The sequence below is a fragment of the Trichomycterus rosablanca genome, chromosome 10 (genome assembly GCF_030014385.1).
Source record: "Trichomycterus rosablanca isolate fTriRos1 chromosome 10, fTriRos1.hap1, whole genome shotgun sequence".
Lineage (NCBI taxonomy): Eukaryota > Metazoa > Chordata > Actinopteri > Siluriformes > Trichomycteridae > Trichomycterus > Trichomycterus rosablanca.
The window spans coordinates 18,077,444-18,099,433 of record NC_085997.1 but is presented as its reverse complement, the minus strand read 5'-3'; the positions used below and the strand labels follow the sequence as shown (position 1 = coordinate 18,099,433).

The following is a 21,990-nucleotide window of genomic DNA, read 5'->3' as shown; positions in this document are numbered from 1 at the left end:
CACAGGATGCTGCCCACGGGGTCCTGACCACTAAAAGGGGGCTTACAAAGCATGCAGAGAAACAGATGGACTACAGTCAGTAATTGTAGAAAGACAAAGTGCTTCTATATGGTAAGTGGAGCTGATAAAATGGACAGTGAGTGTAAAAACAAGGAGGTGGTTTTAATGTTATGGCTGATCTGTGTATTTAAATAGCATTGAGGTACAGCAACATGTGCCCTAAGGATCTGGGATAGATCCTTGCCTTCAGGTAATGTTTATGAACAGTTTTACCATATTCTACTGGATAGGCTGGTTCACTCTGACCTTCCCAAAGCATGCTGAATAAGTAAATAAATGCTCCAAGGGTGTGTGTATTTTAGTAAATGAGTGAGTAAATTGACCCAATGTGTAGGTATGTAAGAGGACAGGAGAGTGTGTGTTACACTGTAAATAACTGGGGCACTGTCCAGTTTGGATTCATTTCAATACCTACTTTGACCTAATAAGGTAATTCTAGACAGATTTTTACTGATGAGTCACAGTTGCTGGTTTTATCTAGTTCAAAACTTAACTCCCTAATTCGTATCTGTGAATTTAGCACAACTTATTTTTAAAACAGCACTAAAAATAATAACGTTTTGCGTACAGTAACTAGAAACAAAAAATGTATTGTCTGCTTGGCCAATATTTATGAATTATGACCACCATCTAGTGGTGTAATAACATTATTGCACGTTGTGTATTATTATTATTATTATTATTATTATTATTATTATTATTAAAAGGTGTTCAATAAATACATTTTTCAACATTTTATTTCATTAGAATATTTATCAATAACATATTTAATGTATTTCCACTATTTGTGATGCCACTATAAACATATAGTTATAGTTAGTGATATACACTGATCAGCCATAACATTAAAACCACCTCCTTGTTTCTACACTCACTGTCCATTTTATCAGCTCCACTTACCATATAGAAGCACTTTGTAGTTTTACAATTACTGACTGTAGTCCATCTATTTCTCTACATACTTTGTTACCCCCTTTCATGCTGTTCTTCAATGATCAGGACTCTCCCAGGACCACTACAGAGTAGGTATTATTTAGATGGTGGATCATTCTCAGCACTGCAGTGACACTGACATGGTGGTGGTGTGTTAGTGTGTGTGGTATGAGTGGATCAGACACAGCAATGCTGATGCACTAAACACTTCACTGTCATTGCTGGACTGAGCCAGCCAACAGCACCCCGTGGGCAGCGCCTTGTGACCACTGATGAAGGTCTAGAAGAGGACCAACTCAAACAGCAGCAATAGAAGAGCAGTCTCTGACTTTACATCTACATGGTGTACCAACTATGTAGGAGTGTCTAACAGAGTGGACAGTGAGTGGATTTGGTATTTAAAAACTACCAAAAAAAGGAGGTGGTTTTAATGTTGGCTGATCGGTGTATATGCTATGTGTCCAGACGTTGGGGACACCCTGTATAAACAACAATCATATTAGAATTATAATATGCACATTTTTTTATTAACCAAACAGATATTTTTATTTTTTTAATTTCATTTTCAACTGTTTTATCCTGGTTAGGGTCGTGGCGGGTCCAAGAAACACTGGGCACAAGGCAAGAATGCTCTAGACAGGGCATCAATCCATTGTAGGACTTTGGACCCCCAGACCCAGACATGGGCAATAATGTCTGTGTAGCAATGCAGACAGCAAAGCTGATATACAAATTGAGATCTCAGCGGTGGTAGGCTAGTGTTGTAGACCTCTCTGCCACCTGACTGCCAATTAGAGATACAGTACAAATCTAGTAAATATGCAAGCACCTGTTAGTTATACTTTTTAATCTTTATTTAATTTATATGCATGTATAACATTTTAAATTCACAAGTAATTAACCGTCTCTCTCTTTTTTTTTCTGCAGCCACAATGGTACTAGTTCTGTCTGTGACATCACCAATGTCCACTGCTACAAACAGTACCAGTGGTAAGTTTCATGTAGGATCTGGAACTTTGACTTTGATTCTATTGCAATTGTTTCTATTTAAAGTTATAGAAATATATATACAGTGGGGGAAATAATATTTGATCCCCTGCTGATTTTGTAAGTTTACCCCCTTACAAAGACTTTATAATTTTTATGGAAGGTTTATTTTAACAGAGAGAGACAGAATATCAACAAAAAATCCAGAAAAAAAACATTAAATAAAAGTTATAAATTAATTTGTATTTAATTAAGGGAAATAAGTATTTGATCCCCTACCAACCAGCAAGAATTCTGACCCCCACAGACCGGTTATGTGCCCATGAGGCACACAAATTAGTCCTGTCCCTGTATAAAAGACTCCTGTCACAGAATCAGTTTCTTCCGTTCAAATCTCTCGACCACCATGGGCAAGACCAAAGAGCTATCAAAGGATGTCAGGGACAAGATTGTAGACCTGCACAAGGCTGGAATGGGCTACAAGACCATCAGCAAGATGCTTGGTGAGAAAGAGACCACTGTTGGTGCGATCATTTGAAAATGGAAGAAATACAAGATCACAGTCAAACGCCCTCACTCTGGAGCTCCATGCAAGATCTCACCTGGTGGGGTAAGAATGATTCTGAGAAAGGTGAGGTCAGTCCAGAATTACACAGGAGGAGCTTGTCAATGATCTCAAGGGAGCTGGGAGCAGAGAAATGCTGGATATGACCCCAAGAACACCATCCCCACCGGGCATTTCTTTGCCTCCAAACACGGCGAGTGGAGTTGATGCCAAAGAGCTCAATTTTGGTCTCATCTGACCATATCACATTCTCCCAAGCTTTCTCTGAATCACTCAGGTGTTCATTGGCAAACTTCAGACGAGCCTGTACATGAGCCTTCTTGAGCAGAGGGACTTTGCGGGCACTGCAGGATCTCAATCCATTACGGCGAAGTGTGTTACTAATGGTTTTCTTGGTGACTGTGCTCCCAGCTCCCTTGAGATCATTGACAAGCTCCTCCCGTGTAATTCTGGACTGACCTCACCTTTCTCAGAATTCGATCTCACCTCGTGGGGTAAGAATGATTCTGAGAAAGGTGAGGTCAGTCCAGAATTACACGGGAGGAGCTTGTCAATGATCTCAAGGGAGCTTATTCTCACCAAGCTTCTTGCTGATGGTCTTGTAGCCCATTCCAGCCTTGTGCAGGTCTACAATCTTGTCCCTGACGTCCTTTGATAGCTCTTTGGTCTTGCCCATGGTGGTCGAGAGATTTGAACGGAAGAAACTGATTCTGTGACAGGAGTTTTTCATACAGGGACAGGACTAATTTGTGTGCCTCATGGGCACATTACCGGTCTGTGGGGGTCAGAATTCTTGCTGGTTGGTAGGGGATCAAATACTTATTTCCCTTAATTAAATACAAATTAATTTATAACTTTTATTTAATGTTTTTTTTCTGGATTTTTTGTTGATATTCTGTCTCTCTCTGTTAAAATAAACCTTCCATAAAAATTATAGACTGTTCAAGTCTTTGTAAGGGGGTAAACTTACAAAATCAGCAGGGGATCAAATACTTATTTCCCCCACTGTATATAGTATATATATACTGGTGCTGGTCATAAAATTAGTATATCAGAAAAAAGTTGATTTATTTCAGTAATTCCATTCAAAAAGTGAAACTTGTATATTATATTCATTCATTACACACAGACTGATATATTTCAAATGTTTATTTCTTTTAATGTTGATGATTATAACTGACAACTAATGAAAACCCCAAATTCAGTATCTCAGAAAATTAGAATATTACTTAAGACCAATAAAAAAAAAGGATTTTTAGAAATGTTGGCCAACTGAAAAGTATGAACATGAAAAGTATGAGCATGTACAGCACTCAATACTTAGTTGGGGCTGCTTTTGCCTGGATTACTGCAGCAATGCAGCGTGGCATGGAGTCCATTAGTCTGTGGCACTGCTCAGGTGTTATGAGAGCCCAGGTTGCTCTGATAGTGGCCTTCAGCTCTTCTGAATTGTTGGGTCTGGCGTATCGCATCTTCCTCTTCACAATACCCCATAGACTAAGGTCAGGCGAGTTTGCTGGCCAATTAAGAACAGGGATACCATGGTTCTTAAACCAGGTACTGGTAGCTTTGGCACTGTGTGCAGGTGCCAAGTCCTGTTGGAAAATGAAATCTGCATTTCCATAAAGTTGGTCAGCAGCAGGAAGCATGAAGTGCTCTAAAACTTCCTGGTAGACGGCTGCGTTGACCTTGGACCTCAGAAAACACAGTGGACCAACACCAGCAGATGACATGGCACTCCAAACCATCACTGACTGTGGAAACTTTACACTGGACCTCAAGCAATGTGGATTCTGTGCCTCTCCTCTCTTCCTCCAGACTCTGGGACCTTGATTTCCAAAGGTAATGCAAAATTTACTTTCATCAGAGAACATAACTTTAGACCACTCAGCAGTCCTTTTTGTCTTTAGCCCAGGTGAGATGCTTCTGACGCTGTCTCTTGTTCAAGAGTGGCTTAACACAAGGAATGCGACAGCTGAAACCCATGTCTTGCATACGTCTGTGCGTGGTGGTTCTTGAAGCACTGACTCCAGCTGCAGTCCACTCTTTGTGAATCTCCATAAAATTTTTGAATGGGTTTTGTTTCACACTCCTCTCCAGGGTGCGGTTATCCCTATTGCTTGTACACTTTTTTCTACCACATCTTTTCCTTCCCTTCGCCTCTCTATTAATGTGCTTGGACACAGAGCTCTGTGAACAGCTAGCCTCTTTAGCAATGACCTTTTGTGTCTTGCCCTCCTTGTGCAAGGTGTCAATGGTCGTCTTTTGGACAACTGTCAAGTCAGCAGTCTTCCCCATGATTGTGTAGCCTACAGAACTAGACTGAGAGACCATTTAAAGGCCTTTGCAGGTGTTTTGAGTTATTAGCTGATGAGTGTGGCACCAGGTGTCTTCAATATTGTACCTTGTCACAATATTCTAATTTTCTGAGATACTGAATTTGGGGTTTTCATTAGTTGTCAGTTATAATCATCAACATTAAAAGAAATAATCATTTGAAATATATCAGTCTGTGTGTAATGAATGAATATAATATACAAGTTTCACTTTTTGAATGGAATTACTGAAATAAATCAACTTTTTCATGATATTGTAATTTTATGACCAGCACCAGTATATGTGTGTATATATATATATATATATATATATATATATATATATATTACATTCACATAAAAACTGTTGTGCAAAAGAATGATGTCATTTCTTTTTGTAATTCTTAGAACGGTGTTACTTATATAACCTTATAGTCTTATTTTGCCTCTTTTTTGTATCAAATTAAACTATATCTAAAAAAAATTTAAGAATGTTATGTGAAAGCCTCTCTAAGATAATAATTGGACACATAAGCTAGAAATTGTCATATACACTATATTGCCAAAAGTATTCACTCACCCATCCAAATCATTGAATTCAGGTGTTCCAATCACTTCCATGGCCACAGGTGTATAAAACCAAGAACCTAGGCATGCAGACTGCTTCTACAAACATTAGTAAAAGAATGGGTCGCTCTCAGTAGCACAGTGAATTCCAGCGTGGTACCGTGATAGGATGCCACCTGTGCAACAAGTCCAGTCATGAAATTTCCTCACTACTAAATATTCCACAGTCAACTGTCAGTGGTATTAAAACAAAGTGGAAGCGACTGGGACCGACAGCAACTCAGCCACAAAGTGGTAGCCACGTAAAATGACAGAGCAGGGTCAGCGGATGCTGAGGCGCATAGTGTGCAGAGGTCGCCAAGTTTCTGCAGAGTCAATCACTACAGACCTCCAAACTTCATGTGGCCTTCAGATTAGCTCAAGAACAGTGTGTAGAGAGCTTCATGGAATGGGTTTCCATGGCCGAGCAGCTGCATCCAAGCCTTACATAACCAAGCACAATGCAAAGCGTCGGATACAGTGGTGTAAAGCACACCGCCACTGGACTCTATAGCAGTGGAGATGTGTTCTGTGGAGTGAGGAATCACGCTTCTCCGTCTGGCAATTTGACGGACGAGTCTAGGTTTGGCGGTTGCCAGGAGAGCGGTACTTGTCTGACTGCATTTTGTAAAATTTGATGGTGTGGGGTTGTTTTTCAGGAGTTGGGCTCGGCCCCTTGGTTCCAGTGAACAAAGGGAACTCTTAATGCTTCAGCATACCAAGAGATTTTGGAGAATTTCATGCTCCCAACTTTGTGGGAACAGTTTGGGGATGGCCCCTTCCTGTTCCAACATGACTGTGCACCAGTGCACAAAGCAAGGTCCATAAAGACATGGATGAGCGAGTTTGGTGTGAAAGAACTTGACTGGCCTGCACCTGACCTCAACCCGATAGAACACCTTTGGGATGAATTAGAGCGGAGACTGTAGGCCAGGCCTTCTCGTCCAACATCAGTGTCTGACCTCACAAATGCACTTCTGGTAGAATAGTCAAAAATTCCCATAAACACACTCCTAAACCTTGTGGAAAGCCTTCCCAAAAGAGTTGAAGCTGTTATAGCTGCAAAGGGGTCGACATCATATTAAACCCTATGAATTAAGAATGGGACGTCACTCAAGTTCATATGCGTGTGAAGGCAGACGATCGAATACTTTTGGCAATATAGTGTAGCTTTCATAGCATATAGCATTAGAATTAAATTCTTCATTTCTATGTGATCTAAATGTATTGATTACTGCTCGTGTTGAGCTGATCTATTTTCTGGTCCAATCGTTAATGACCATTTACAAGGGTTTTTAAAGTAAATCAATGCAGATTAAATGAAACTACAGATGGCTACTGTAGATGATGCCCTAAAATGTTAAATTGGTTGCATACGCTTTAAATGGTTTTAGATTGGTCTACAATGACCTGACTTGCATTCATGTGTGCTAGATTGTTAAAGATTGAATATGAGATTCTTATGAGGGCGATGAAATTTACTACAATCAAGACAAAATTTACTACAACCACTTCTGGTTAAAATAGTAAAGTAAATACATGATGAAATGTGAAGCTTTGTATGTAATCATATAAAGAATTTAATTGGTGCTTTGGACATGTTGTGACTTTCAGGCTTCATATAAGCACTAGCTTTCTGCTAATGCCGTCATGCTGACTCTGGCATGGATTAAATGTGCTGTAGTGGCAGTCTGAATAGTCAGCTGTGTTGTAATACTATGTAACACCACAACCCAGTGTTTGTTGAATGACTAAGGTTTCCCATTGTCACCAAAACATTGAAAATGCGCTGTAGAGAGAAGGGTCAAGAAGTTTTATTCTGGCATGCGTGGCTCAGTAGGGGCTCAGTTTCCTGTTCTTTTGTTTGCTGTGGGTCTGAGTGCCTCTCCTTCTTCCTCTAGTACCTGATGGGCAGAAGTCTCATATCCTGGTCATAGTGATCGTTCTCTCACTGCTTGCACTCATCGTGGCTCTGGTGGCCTGCTACTGCCTCAGGTATCGCAAAGACATACACACACACACACACAACATACACACACAGCCTACACACATACTTTCCTGTTATGAGTTACGTCATCTTTAGATGTACATCCCACTTCAGGAAGGCAGGGCCAGGAACTGAAAGTGAGACCTACCCACACACAACATTAAACTCAGAACTTGTCTAGAGCAGATGTAGTTGTCGGGTTTTCTGAGGTGAAAGCGCGTTGTATTGAATTTGGCTAGCAATAATTGACCGCTGATGAGAAAAAACAGCCTCAGTTTGCGATGGTAAGTTAACTTTTAGGTACAATGTTTTTAGGAAGTTCATATTCTTCCCCATTTACAAACGTAAAACACATTTCTGAGTATGACTTTACTACATGTTTCTGTTATACCTATTGTGTGATCAGGTTCAAAAGCCGACAAAAAGCTGACATCACAGTAGTCGACAAGAAGATACCAAATGGCATTCTGGAAGAACAAGGTACCATGAGCTGTTATTTTTTCTTCTTTTCCTCCCTGGTGCTTAGTTTCTTTTCTCAAAGAAATCTCTAATTTAATAAGAAATTTAATACAAATTGTCTAATAACCTGGATTAGTATCTCCTTATATGTCCTTTTTATTTATTTACTTTATATTTTTATGTTTTCCACCACTTTTACATTTACTGGATTTGGCAGACACTTTTATACAAGTGAATTGTGATTAGAGTTGTGATGAATACAAGCTAAAACTGCTTATGGAGTGCTAACTGCTGAGCTCCCACAGCCCTGTACTAAATGCCCCGTACTGCTTTATCCTGGTGAGAGCTACAGTGGGTCATGTCTGTATGTAGATGCCCGAGTGCCTGATATCAGGATTGGGGATTCAAATGAATTCAAAAATATACATTTAGCAACTTAGGTAATAGGTTTGCTGGCGTAGATTAAATTTAAACAAAATGTTCTGATTCAAAAATACATAAACACAGTACACCTAAATATGGATTATGTCCCTTCTAACAGTCATGCGAACAGCTTTATTTTAGCCTGATATCGCATTTCGAAAAAGTTCTAATGTGTTTTTGGTAAATGTACTATTGGAACACCCATTGTCGTCCACAATTTAATATCCAGGCTAATGGTTTGCGGTTGTACTGACACATCTTCAGTAAATACTCTGTCTTTATTGAGTCCGTTACTGGCAGCAGAAAGTTCTCTGAGTAAAATAATACCACCAATATGCTTAACAATAGGAGCAGTGTTGTCTGGTTTAAATACTTCACCTTTTCTTCTTTAATCATACTTCTGGTCATTGTGATCATATAAATCTTTGTTTTATCTGCATTCAAAATATTTCCAGAAGGATTTTCTATGTTTATAATATCAACAACAGTTTTAGAAGAGCTTTAAGCTGATTTTTACGAGCTATACAAGATATTTTTCTTACCTGACAGCTTCTAACTCACAGTAAAGTAAAGCTTACTCGACACCTGAGGAATGACACCTGTGTTCCAACATCCTTTGCTTCATGGTACACCTGTTTGTTGGTGGTTCCTAGATGGTGATACTTTGATTTTTCTTTCTATTGCTCCATGTAGGTTTGCTTTTGTACAGTAGTTTGTGATAAAGTTTGACCTAAAGCTGCTTTGAACCTTGCTGGTGCTGGGAGCCTATCCCAGCGTTTCAATGGGCGCAAGGCACACAGAAACACCCTGGATGGGGTGCCAGTCCATCGCAGGGCAGACACACACACACACACATACACACACCCATTCACCTATAGGGCAATTCAGTGTCTCCAATCCACCTGACTGCATGTTTTTGGACTGTGGGAGGAAACCGGAGCTCCCGGAGGAAACCCACACAGACACAGGGAGAACATGCAAACTGCCACCCTCTTACAGAGCTTTATTTTTGTAATGTTGGTGGGTTAGTCTAATAATGCAGTGAAACAAGTCCTATTTATATAGGCACAAAACTGTTAACAGTCAGTCTAATCACTATTAAGAAATTAGTACTTATTACTACAAAGGTAAATGACCATTTATAGAAATCATAAAAAAGTAAACCATGGATGATTAAAGTTACAACCCCCATTTTTGAAGTTGGGACAACAAGAATTGTTAATAATCATCATTTTTTTTTATTTGACTACAGTGGGGCCAAAAAGTATTTAGTCAGCCACTGATTGTGCAGGTTCTCCTACTTAGAAAGATGAGAGAGGTCTGTAATTTTCATCATAGGTACACTTCAACTATGAGAGACAAAATGAGAAAAAAAATCCAGGAAATCACATTGTAGGATTAAAAAAAAAATTATTTGTAAATTATGGTGGAAAATAAGTATTTGGTCAATAACAAAAGTTCAACTCAATACTTTGTAACATAACCTTTGTTGGCAATGACAGAGGTCAAACGTTTCCTGTAAGTCTTCACCAGGTTTGCACACACTGTAGCTGGTATTTTGGCCCATTCCTCCATGCAGATCTCCTCTAGAGCAGTGATGTTTTGGGGCTGTCGCTGGGCAACACGGACTTTCAACTCCCTCCACAAATTTTCTATGGGGTTGAGGTCTGGAGACTGGCTAGGCCACTCCAGGACCTTGAAATGCTTTTTACGGAGCCATTCCTTCGTTGCCCTAGCGGTGTGTTTGGGATCATTGTCATGCTGGAAGACCCAGCCACGTTCCATGTTCAATGCTCTCGCTGATGGAAGGAGGTTTTGGCTTAAAATCTCACGATACATGACCCCGTTCATTCTTCCCTTAACACGGATCAGTCGTCCTGTCCCCTTTGCAGAAAAACAGCCCCAAAGCATGATGTTTCCATCCCCATGCTTCACAGTAGGTATGGTGTTCTTGGGATGCAACTCAGCATTCTTCTTCCTCCAAACACGACGAGTTGAGTTTTTACCAAAAAGTTCCATTTTTGTTTCATCTGACCACATGATATTCTCCCAATCCTCTTCTGGATCATCCATATGCTCTCTGGCAAACTTCAGACGGGCCTGGACATGTACTGGCTTAAGCAGGGTGACACGCCTGGCACTGCAGGATTTGAGTCCCTCTCGGCGTAGTGTGTTGCTGATGGTAGCCTTTGTTACTTTGGTCCCAGCTCTCTGCAGGTCATTCATCAGGTCCCTCCGTGTAGTTCTGGGATTTTTGCTCACCGTTCTCATGATCATTTTGACCCCACGGGATGAGATCTTGCATGGGGCCCCAGATCGAGGGAGATTATCAATGGTCTTGTATGTCTTCCATTTTCTTACAATTGCTCCCACAGTTGATTTATTCACACCAACCTGCTTGCCTATTGTAGATTCACTCTTCCCAGCCTGGTGCAGGTCTACAATTTTCTTCCTGGTGTCCTTCGACAGCTCTTTGGTCTTGTCCATGGTTGAGTTTGGAGTCTGACTGTTTGAGGTTGTGGACAGGTGTCTTTTATACAGATAACGAGGTCAAACAGGTGCCATTAATACAGGTAACGAGTGGAGGACAGAAGAGCTTCTTAAAGACGAAGTTACAGGTCTGTGAGAGCCAGAAATCTTGCTTGATTGTGGGTGACCAAATACTTATTTTCCACCATAATTTACAAATAAATTCTTGGGGGTTAGGGTTGATGAAAATTACAGACCTCTCTCATCTTTCTAAGTAGGAGAACCTGCACAATCAGTGGCTGACTAAATACTTTTTGGCCCCACTGTAACATAATCTAAAGAAAATGACTGTGTCTGCAACACGGTAAAAGTGTTATTTGTTCCAAGCTTAAGTAGAGAATTGTCAGTTAGTTCAAAACTAACAATCCTTAGTGCAAGATTACAAATAATTTTATATTTGTTCACAATCTACCATACATAACAGTGTTAAAAGATCCAGGGAATATAGAGAAATCTTAATCTTGGTAAGGCAAAGCTGGAAACCACTGTTGAATGTGCATGACATTTAGTGCCCTCGTATGGCATTACGTGAGAAACCATCATGCTACTGTGATAAATATGGCCACATGGGCATGAGAGTACTGCGGAAAACCTCTGTCACTGTATCAAACATGCAACCTGAAACTCTGTTATGCAAAGAGAAAGCTGTACATCAATTCTATCCAGATGTCCTCCTCTGCTTGCTCAACAGAGGTTTTTGGTCTGTTGGTCCTGGATTCTGTAAAGTTACTTTGAGACAATGTCTACTGTAAAATGTGCTATACAAATAAATTTGACTTGACAAAGCAGAGACCAAAATACAGTTAAAATGTGTGCAGTGGCCAGATGAGTCCACATTTGAACTTGTTTTGGGGAAAAATGGACAGTGAGTCCTCAATGCCAAAGACAAAAAACATGGACAATGCATTGGGATAGATTGGAACCCTAGCCCTGTTCTAATTCTGTTGATTAAAATATATTTATTTATTTGAAATATATCAATAATCTTTATATGTTTTGTGTTGCTCATCAATACATAATTTCAGTTTTACATCATGTTATGAAATTCTTGCCATCCAATTGGAAGCACAGTTATTATCTCTGCATCTCTAGAATTGATTTAGTAATAATGTTTATTTGAGCATAATTATGGTAGTAATTTTTGACCTAAAGAAAGGAGCTTGTTTGGATCTAATATATCTAGTAACAATTGATAATCTTATACAGGAAAGCAAACAGTGCTGTCTACATGACCTCTAAAATGTCATGTAATTGTCAAGGTTATATAAAAGCAATATTAGTGTAGTATTTTACTGTTGGTGATTGAGGCACAGGGGGCTGAATTGTGCAAAGCAAAAAAAAGAGTTACAGTCATTACTGGTTCATGTGTCTAAAATAATAAAATGACCAGTAGGTCTGGATATAAGAAATACACCGATCATTCATAACATTAAAACCACCTCCTGGTTTCTACACTTACTGTCCATTTTATCAGCTCCATTTGCCATATAGAAGCACTTTGTAGTTCTACAATTACTGACTGTAGTCCATCTGTTTCTTTACATACCTTTTTAGCCTGCTTTCACCCTGTTCTTCAGCGGTCAGGACTCTCACAGGACCACCACAGAGCAGGTATTATTTAGGTAGTGGATCATTCTCAGCACTGCAGTGACAATGACATGGTGGTGGTGTGTTAGTGTGTGTTGTGCTGGTATGAGTGGATTAGACACAGCAGCGTTGCTGGAGTTTTGAAGTACCGTGTCCACTCACTGTCCACTCTATTAGACACTCCTACCTAGTTGGTCCACCTTGCAGATGTAAAGTCAGAGATGATCGCTCATCCATTGCTGCTGTTTGAGTTGGTCATCCTCTAGACCAGGGGTATTCAACTAAAATTTAAAGGGGTCCAGTTAGAGAAAATTTCTTGAAGCAAAGGTCCGGAATGTTTAACTAAAATGTAAATATATTGATATTTACATTTTCAGCATTTAGCAGACGCTTTTATCCAAAGCGACTTACACAATGAGCAATTGAGTGTTAAGGGCCTTGCTCAGGGACCCAACAGTGGCAACTTGGTGGTGGTGGGGCTTGAACCGGCAACCTTCTGTTTATTAGTCCAGTACCTTAACCACTATAACATATATACAATATAGTATAATGTAGCCTAGTAGTTGTATCAACATCTGCATGTTATCAATAACTGTCAAATCAAATGTCTGTTTATTTATTAGGATTTTTACGTCATGTTTTACACTTTGGTTACATTCATGACAGGAACGGTAGTTACTCATTACACAAGATTCATCAGGTCACAAGGTTATATCGAACACAGTCATGGACAATTTAGTATCTCCAATACACCTCACTTGCATGTTTTTGGACTGTGGGAGGAAACCGGAGCACCGAAGGAACCCCATGCGGACACGGGGAGAACATGCACACACAGAGAGGACCCGGACCGCCCCACCTTATAAAACCTTTCTCTTATCAAATTAATAGAAAATAAAAATAAATTGTGCTCCAGTGGGAAGTAAGAACAGAAATGAGTCTCTCCATCATGGATTAAATGCTGTAATTTCGCTGTACACGTTTCTTTTTTGGAGAGCGCCATTTGTCTCCTGTCTCACTCGTCTTTTTCTCAACTTTCTCCTACACAGTTGTCTGTATCTCTCCCTTAGTTTTTTCTACATTCGCTATCTTTCTTTTTCTTTCCACCGTCTTTTCACATGTAACTCGCCTCTAACTCTCTCAACTGTCTGCACTGCAGTCGCAGTGTTTACCGGCTGGAATGCACAGACTTGATTGGCTGAGTGGTGTCACGTGATTGGTTCTCATCCGCTAAACCGCTACCGTAAAGACTACAAAAGCTGCGCCGGTTAAAATAGAAGCGCTCCGTCAGGTTAGGTCCGGGTCCGTATGGGACAGCTTCTGGGTCCGGACCCGGACCGCGGTCCGCCTGTTAGTGACCTCTGCTCTAGACCTTCATCAGTGGTCACAGGACGCTGCCCACGGGGTACTGTTGGCTGGATATTTTAGGTTGGTGGACTATTCTAAGTCCAGCAGGGACAGTGAGATGTTTAAAAACTCCATCAGCGCTGCTGTGTCTTATCCACTCATACCAGCACAACTTACACTAACACACCACCACCATGTCAGTGTCACCACCACCAATGATCCACCACCCAAATAATACCTGCTCTGTGGTGGTCCTGTGGGGGTCCTGACCATTGAAAAACAGGGTGGATTAAGAACCACAGAGTAATTGTAGAACCACAAAGTGCTTCTGTATGGTAAGTGGAGCTGATAAAATGGACAGTGAGTGTAGAAACAAAGAGGTGGTCATAATGTTATGCTTAATTGGTGTATGTTACTTATAAATTATAAACTGTTTGTTAACACATTTTTGTAGCATTATTAAACTACATTTTTACATTAATTCAGCAACACATTTAGCTAGCCAGTTCAAATTTTTAAGATGTTTGACTCTCTCAAACAATCTTTGTGTGAAACTTATCAAACTGAAACTGCATCTAGCCTGACTATTTTCTACAGCAAGAACTTCCTTCTTCTTTTACCCCCAGTTAACTTTTCGCACATTTTACCACAATGCACTATAACAAAAAGTAGTGATTTTACCTCACAAAAAATAATGAACACATTTTTAAAGTTTTACGACCTTTTATATACATCGAAATGTGAATATGTTTTTAGTTTTCATGTTGGCCTCTTATGATGTTTGATCTTTGTTAGCTGTCTTTTGTACCACTATACTTTCTGTGGTTAGATCTCTTGTCGGAAATGACTTTTTTTTTCTTTAGCTTCTGAACTGACATAGTGCCTAGGTTAACTTGCTTTCATTTGAATGGTTTAGAGCGCTTTTCAACACATGCATGTTTTAGTTAAAGCTCAGTATAGGTTTACAAATGACTGCTCTTTGTATTTTTGTATTTTACTTCCCTACTTTTTTTTAATTGGATTTGAAAGAAATTAAGTATACAGTATGTTTGTGGTATTTATATGCATTTTAGTCTGTGGGTACACCACATTATCACACTGTGGTGCTGGGCCTAATAGTGCTTCTTAATCAATGTTGTTTTAAACTGTAAATAATAAATCTAAGACACTGCCCACATGTGTAACCTGTGCATGACAGTACCAGAGCTTACTGTATGTTCAGAGTAATGTTTACAGTCTGAATGCTGATGTGTGCACTTTAGTTATTAACTCCCTGTTATGCACATGCACCTGCTCACTGAATATCATCTGTAATTAACAGCTATAGTTAAATAGCTATAGTCACCCACAGCTTCTAATTTACGTTAGTTTAAAGTGTTACTCCTGTTAGTAATTAGCAAATGATTATTATTATTATTATTATTATTATTATTATATTCTCATTAATATATTATTCTTATTAATATATTATTCTTATCCTTCTTTTTATTATTAATATATTATTACTTTTATTGTTATTATATTATTATTCTTATTAATATATTATTCTTATTAATATATTATGTTCTTCTTCTTCTTCTTCTTCTTCTTCTTCTTCTTCTTCTTCTTCTTATTATTATTATTATTATTATTATTATTATTATTATTATTATTATTATTAATATATTATTACTATTACTTATGCAAGTGCTTACCTTCTGGCTCATGATTCCCATAATTTCCTTTTTAACAACCAAAGTTAATGTATTCATTGATTTATTCAATTTAATTTATTCATCTATTCATTTATTATTTTACTGTTTTTCCACCTCATTATTCTGGTCAGGGTTGCAGTGTCTGATTTACTGAGTGAAAGGCAGGAAACACACCATACAGGTCGCTAGTCCATCACGGAGCAAACACACACACAGTGTATTATTTTTGCTCAGTCTTGTTTAACAGTATGCAATACTCCAAGGTCCTGGGTTTGATTTTATTCCCAATTAATGGAGTTTGACATTATTTGTCATTACTTGACATTTCTTACTGAGTCTCTGTGTGTTTTAAAATGTTATACGATTGCCTGTGGGGTCCCTCAAGGATCAATCCTGGGGTCTTTGCTAATTATATACAGTGTATCACAAAAGTGAGTACACCCCTCACATTTCTGCAAATATTTCATTATATCTTTTCATGGGACAACACTATAGACATGAAACTTGGATATAACTTAGAGTAGTCAGTGTACAACTTGTATAGCAGTGTAGATTTACTGTCTTCTAAAAATAACTCAACACACAGCCATTAATGTCTAAATGGCTGGCAACATAAGTGAGTACACCCCACAGTGAACATGTCCAAATTTTGCCCAAAGTGTCAATATTTTGTGTGACCACCATTATTATCCAGCACTGCCTTAACCCTCCTGGGCATGGAATTCACCAGAGCTGCACAGGTTGCTACTGGAATCCTCTTCCACTCCTCCATGATGACATCACGGAGCTGGTGGATGTTAGACACCTTGAACTCCTCCACCTTCCACTTGAGGATGCCCCACAGGTGCTCAATTGGGTTTAGTCCATCACCTTTACCTTCAGCTTCCTTAGCAAGGCAGTTGTCATCTTGGAGGTTGTGTTTGGGGTCGTTATCCTGTTGGAAAACTGCCATGAGGCCCAGTTTTCGAAGGGAGGGGATCATGCTCTGTTTCAGAATGTCACAGTACATGTTGGAATTCATGTTTCCCTCAATGAACTGCAGCTCCCCAGTGCCAGCAACACTCATGCAGCCCAAGACCATGATGCTACCACCACCATCCTTGACTGTAGGCAAGATACAGTTGTCTTGGTACTTCTCACCAGGGCGCCGCCACACATGCTAGACACCATCTGAGCCAAACAAGTTTATCTTGGTCTCGTCAGACCACAGGGCATTCCAGTAATCCATGTTCTTGGACTGCTTGTCTTCAGCAAACTGTTTGCGGGCTTTCTTGTGCGTCAGCTTCCTTCTGGGATGACGACCATGCAGACCGAGTTGATGCAGTGTGCGGCGTATGGTCTGAGCACTGACAGGCTGACCTCCCACGTCTTCAACCTCTGCAGCAATGCTGGCAGCACTCATGTGTCTATTTTTTAAAGCCAAACTCTGGATATCACGCCGAACACGTGGACTCGACTTCTTTGGTCGACCCTGGCGAAGCCTGTTCCGAGTGGAACCTGTCCTGGAAAACCGCTGTATGACCTTGGCCACCATGCTGTAGCTCAGTTTCAGGGTGTTAGCAATCTTCTTATAGCCCAGGCCATCTTTGTGGAGAGCAACAATTCTATTTCTCACATCCTCAGAGAGTTCTTTGCCATGAGGTGCCATGTTGAATATCCAGTGGCCAGTATGAGAGAATTGTACCCAAAACACCAAATTTAACAGCCCTGCTCCCCATTTACACCTGGGACCTTGACACATGACACCAGGGAGGGACAACGACACATTTGGGCACAATTTGGACATGTTCACTGTGGGGTGTACTCACTTATGTTGCCAGCTATTTAGACATTAATGGCTGTGTGTTGAGTTATTTTCAGAAGACAGTAAATCTACACTGCTATACAAGCTGTACACTGACTACTCTAAGTTATATCCAAGTTTCATGTCTATAGTGTTGTCCCATGAAAAGATATAATGAAATATTTGCAGAAATGTGAGGGGTGTACTCACTTTTGTGATACACTGTATGCTGCTACTACCAGCTGGTATTAAGAGACATAGAATCTGTTTTTATCAGTATGCAGATGATACACAGGTACAGTGTATCACAAAAGTGAGTACACCCCTCACATTTCTGTAAATATTTTATTATATCTTTTCATGAGACAACACTATAGACATGAAACTTGGATATAACTTAGAGTAGTCAGTGTACAGCTTGTATAGCAGTGTAGATTTACTGTCTTCTGAAAATAACTCAACACACAGCCATTAATGTCTAAATAGCTGGCAACATAAGTGAGTACACCCCACAGTGAACATGTCCAAATTGTGCCCAAATGTGTCGTTGTCCCTCCCTGGTGTCATGTGTCAAGGTCCCAGGTGTAAATGGGGAGCAGGGCTGTTAAATTTGGTGTTTTGGGTACAATTCTCTAATACTGGCCACTGGATATTCAACATGGCACCTCATGGCAAAGAACTCTCTGAGGATGTGAGAAATAGAATTGTTGCTCTCCACAAAGATGGCCTGTGCTATAAGAAGATTGCTAACACCCTGAAACTGAGCTACAGCATGGTGGCCAAGGTCATACAGCGGTTTTCCAGGACAGGTTCCACTCGGAACAGGCTTCGCCAGGGTCGACCAAAGAAGTTGAGTCCACGTGTTCGGCGTCATATCCAGAGGTTGGCTTTAAAAAATAGACACATGAGTGCTGCCAGCATTGCTGCAGAGGTTGAAGACGTGGGAGGTCAGCCTGTCAGTGCTCAGACCATACGCCGCACACTGCATCAACTCGGTCTGCATGGTCGTCATCCCAGAAGGAAGCTGACGCACAAGAAAGCCTGCAAACAGTTTGCTGAAGACAAGCAGTCCAAGAACATGGATTACTGGAATGCCCTGTGGTCTGACGAGACCAAGATAAACTTGTTTGGCTCAGATGGTGTCCAGCATGTGTGGCGGCGCCCTGGTGAGAAGTACCAAGACAACTGTATCTTGCCTACAGTCAAGCATGGTGGTGGTAGCATCATGGTCTTGGGCTGCATGAGTGTTGCTGGCACTGGGGAGCTGCAGTTCATTGAGGGAAACATGAATTCCAACATGTACTGTGACATTCTGAAACAGAGCATGATCCCCTCCCTTCGAAAACTGGGCCTCACGGCAGTTTTCCAACAGGATAACGACCCCAAACACAACCTCCAAGATGACAACTGCCTTGCTGAGGAAGCTGAAGGTAAAGGTGATGGACTAAACCCAATTGAGCACCTGTGGCGCATCCTCAAGTGGAAGGTGGAGGAGTTCAAGGTGTCTAACATCCACCAGCTCCGTGATGTCATCATGGAGGAGTGGAAGAGGATTCCAGTAGCAACCTGTGCAGCTCTGGTGAATTCCATGCCCAGGAGGGTTAAGGCAGTGCTGGATAATAATGGTGGTCACACAAAATATTGACACTTTGGGCACAATTTGGACATGTTCACTGTGGGGTGTACTCACTTATGTTGCCAGCCATTTAGACATTAATGGCTGTGTGTTGAGTTATTTTCAGAAGACAGTAAATCTACACTGCTATACAAGCTGTACACTGACTACTCTAAGTTATATCCAAGTTTTATCTCTATAGTGTTGTCCCATGAAAAGATATAATAAAATATTTGCAGAAATGTGAGGGGTGTACTCACTTTTGTGATACACTGTATATATATCAGTGGCGGCTGCTGGTCTTTCAAAGAGGGGAAGCTCATTGTTGGCTTACATCATAAAATTTGTCAATTTATTTACACATAAATTCTGCCCTCCGTTCCTTTTCAAGAAAATGGCCTGAAATGGGTTGCAGTTTGTCTTTCGACTTCACTCGCAAAATCCGCGATGGGACTGAAGCTCCTAGTGATTAAGTGACTAATGAAGTGTATTGCTTTGGCAATACGAATGTCCCTATTTGTCATGCCAATAAAGCTTCTTTTGAGTTTGAGTTTGAGAAGTGACGGTGTAGCGCTCAAACGAGCTGTCAATCAAAACGGGATTCAGCCTTTCCACTGATCCTCCAATCATCTTGCAGAAGCTCAGCGTCCACACCCACCCACAGCCCCATTCACCCCCAGAGACGCTCAGCGTCCGGGGGCGTGACAAAATCGAGGCATTTATCCAATGACCGGCGAGTTTCGGAGCATTAAAAAAAAAACCTCAACGCAGTCCCATAGAAGTGAAGAGACGCTCAGCTTCTGCCAAATGCATTGATTGTTCTGTCAAATGCATTGACGCTACGGGAATGTATGAGTTAAGTTAAGAAAATCGAGTCGATTTATGATAATTAGCTGATTCTGAACGAACTCGTCTTCGAGATATACGTGTTCTAACGCATTTGTAGTCAATGAAATGTTAACACAACTGTACATATTTGACCATTTAATTTTAGACATTTTAGGGGAAGCTGAGCTTCCCTTGCAGTCTTAGAGAAATCGCCACTGGTATATATCTCCATAGCACCAAAGTTTGGCAAGTCCATCAGCTTACTGTTTACATGTATAACTGATGTGTGTATGTGGTTATTTGTATCTGCAGTTTAATAAGGATAGGGATAAATTTGGAGGCCAAATAGTGTGTCAAGAATTTTAGAGTGGGTCTAAAAACCACATTGGTAATAGTTGCAAAACTGCATATTTCTATCTCCAGAATACCTCAAACTATCCAACTTCTGCTGATAGTGAGAGACTAGTGCATGAATTTGTAACTTCAAGGCTGAATTATTGTAATGATCTGTATTCTGACCTTCCCAAAAGTTATATTAGTCATGCTGTTGCTGACCCGAGTACTGACCCATACATATTACACCAACTCTTTAATCACTCCATTGGCTATCGATGTCCTTTAGAACTGACTTTAAGATTAATGTATTGTTTTCTCATGTCTTTTTGGTCCTGCTTCACCTTTTCTTAATGAACTAATTACTAGACAACCTGGGCTTTTAGATCATCCAACAGAAGTATGTTAGTGGTTCCCAAAACACACTCATTTAGCCTTCGTTAGGTAACTTAATAACAGTTTAGTTATTTGAGTTAAATCTATGCTAATGCAACATGTATTTAAAATATACATTATAATGTATGGCCAAAAGTATGTAGAAACCTGACAATGAGCTCAGATGTCCCATTCCAAACCAATGGGCATTAATATGGAGGCATGTGTCAACAGTTTTAGTGTGTTCTTATCAAACATCACTGCTACATTTAAACAGACTTGTTTTAAGCATGGTGTGGTTGTTGGTGCATACACAAACCTGTATAATAGCGTACGTGCTGAGATCTAACACATCATTTAGGGATTAGGCATATAATAACACACTTTAAGCAAATTATATTTATCAAAGACTTTAAGTTGTTGCTCTTACTTTGTATTCTCTGATTTTCTTTATTGATGTCATTACAGAGCAGCAGACTGTGGTCTTGTTACAGAGATCGCCCTCCACATCCAAAACCTATTTTCCCATTCCTGTAGAAAACCTGGAGGAGGAGTACCGTATCCGATCAGCTGATGATGGAAAATTATTTAGAGAGAAGTATAATGTAAGTCTTTGCAAAAAAAACATCAGAAGATAGTAAAATGTTACAGTGCTGTTTTGGAATTTAAAATGTCCTTACTGACCTGCATTGCATTGAAGTTGAAAAATAATCATGAATGGGTTTATTGAAAGGTTCATCGAATGCAATTTGTGTTTTTGTAACTGCTAGTAATCTTATCATAGACACTTAACAACACATTCACTTGCACATCCCAAAATGTTATCCCTTAATTTACTGATGACTCATGGCATTTAGTTCCCACTTGAGCAAAATCATTTGTCAGTGATTTACTTAGCCATGATTCATTTCAGAATTACCCCTATTTGCAGTTTAAGACTGATGATTCAGGAGTTGTTCCATGCTTACCTAAATTAAATCACTGACTGGTGATTCAGCACCCACATACTGATTACTGAATGAATTCAGGCTCTCATGGTAAGGACGTTTAGGCTATGCAAACTCAGTGGATTCTTAAGCCGCCTGAGCCTGACTGGAAGTAGCTGTAAGGGTTAAATAAAGTGTTGCACATACCATTTAACAATGCCTTTGCTGTGTACAATTCTGTGTTTATGGTCAAACAGCCATTTAAACCAAAAAATGAAAAATACAGCATAGCTGGTCCTGAAAAAGACAAAGGCAGTTTCTCTTACTTTTTAATCTTGGACTTAAGTCATTTAAAATGTAATTAAAATGATCTCATGTTGAATGGGGATAATTAGAAGTATTAGGAGTTCTAGTAAAGCTTATTCCTTCTGAAGAGATAATGAGGAAGAATCACTATAACAACATTGCAAAAGCACCCACGCATCATTGCAGCATGCAGTAACTTTATTGTTATAGTTTAACGAGTGCTACAAAACAATTACAACAATAAACAAGATCCCATGTGTAACTGATAATCAAATATACTGTATAATAATAATCATATCATATATATATTGGGACAGTGGTAGCCTAGTGGG

General features: G+C 39.9%; 1 protein-coding gene across 3 annotated transcripts in view; it reads left to right on the top strand.

Annotated features, from left to right (window-relative positions):
• ptprea (protein tyrosine phosphatase receptor type Ea) overlaps positions 1-21,990 on the top strand; it is a 154,662-nt gene that overhangs the window by 98,260 nt on the left and 34,412 nt on the right. For 2 of the 3 annotated variants that reach the window (XM_063002897.1, XM_063002896.1), the window contains exons 4-7: positions 1,921-1,983; positions 7,368-7,461; positions 7,860-7,933; positions 20,895-21,031. In XM_063002897.1, the coding sequence (XP_062858967.1) occupies positions 1,926-1,983; positions 7,368-7,461; positions 7,860-7,933; positions 20,895-21,031 (363 nt within the window). In that variant the 5' untranslated portion in view covers positions 1,921-1,925. Of the gene's footprint in view, positions 1-1,920; positions 1,984-7,367; positions 7,462-7,859; positions 7,934-20,894; positions 21,032-21,990 lie in introns of those variants that run through there. The other variant, XM_063002898.1, reaches the window with a different exon arrangement.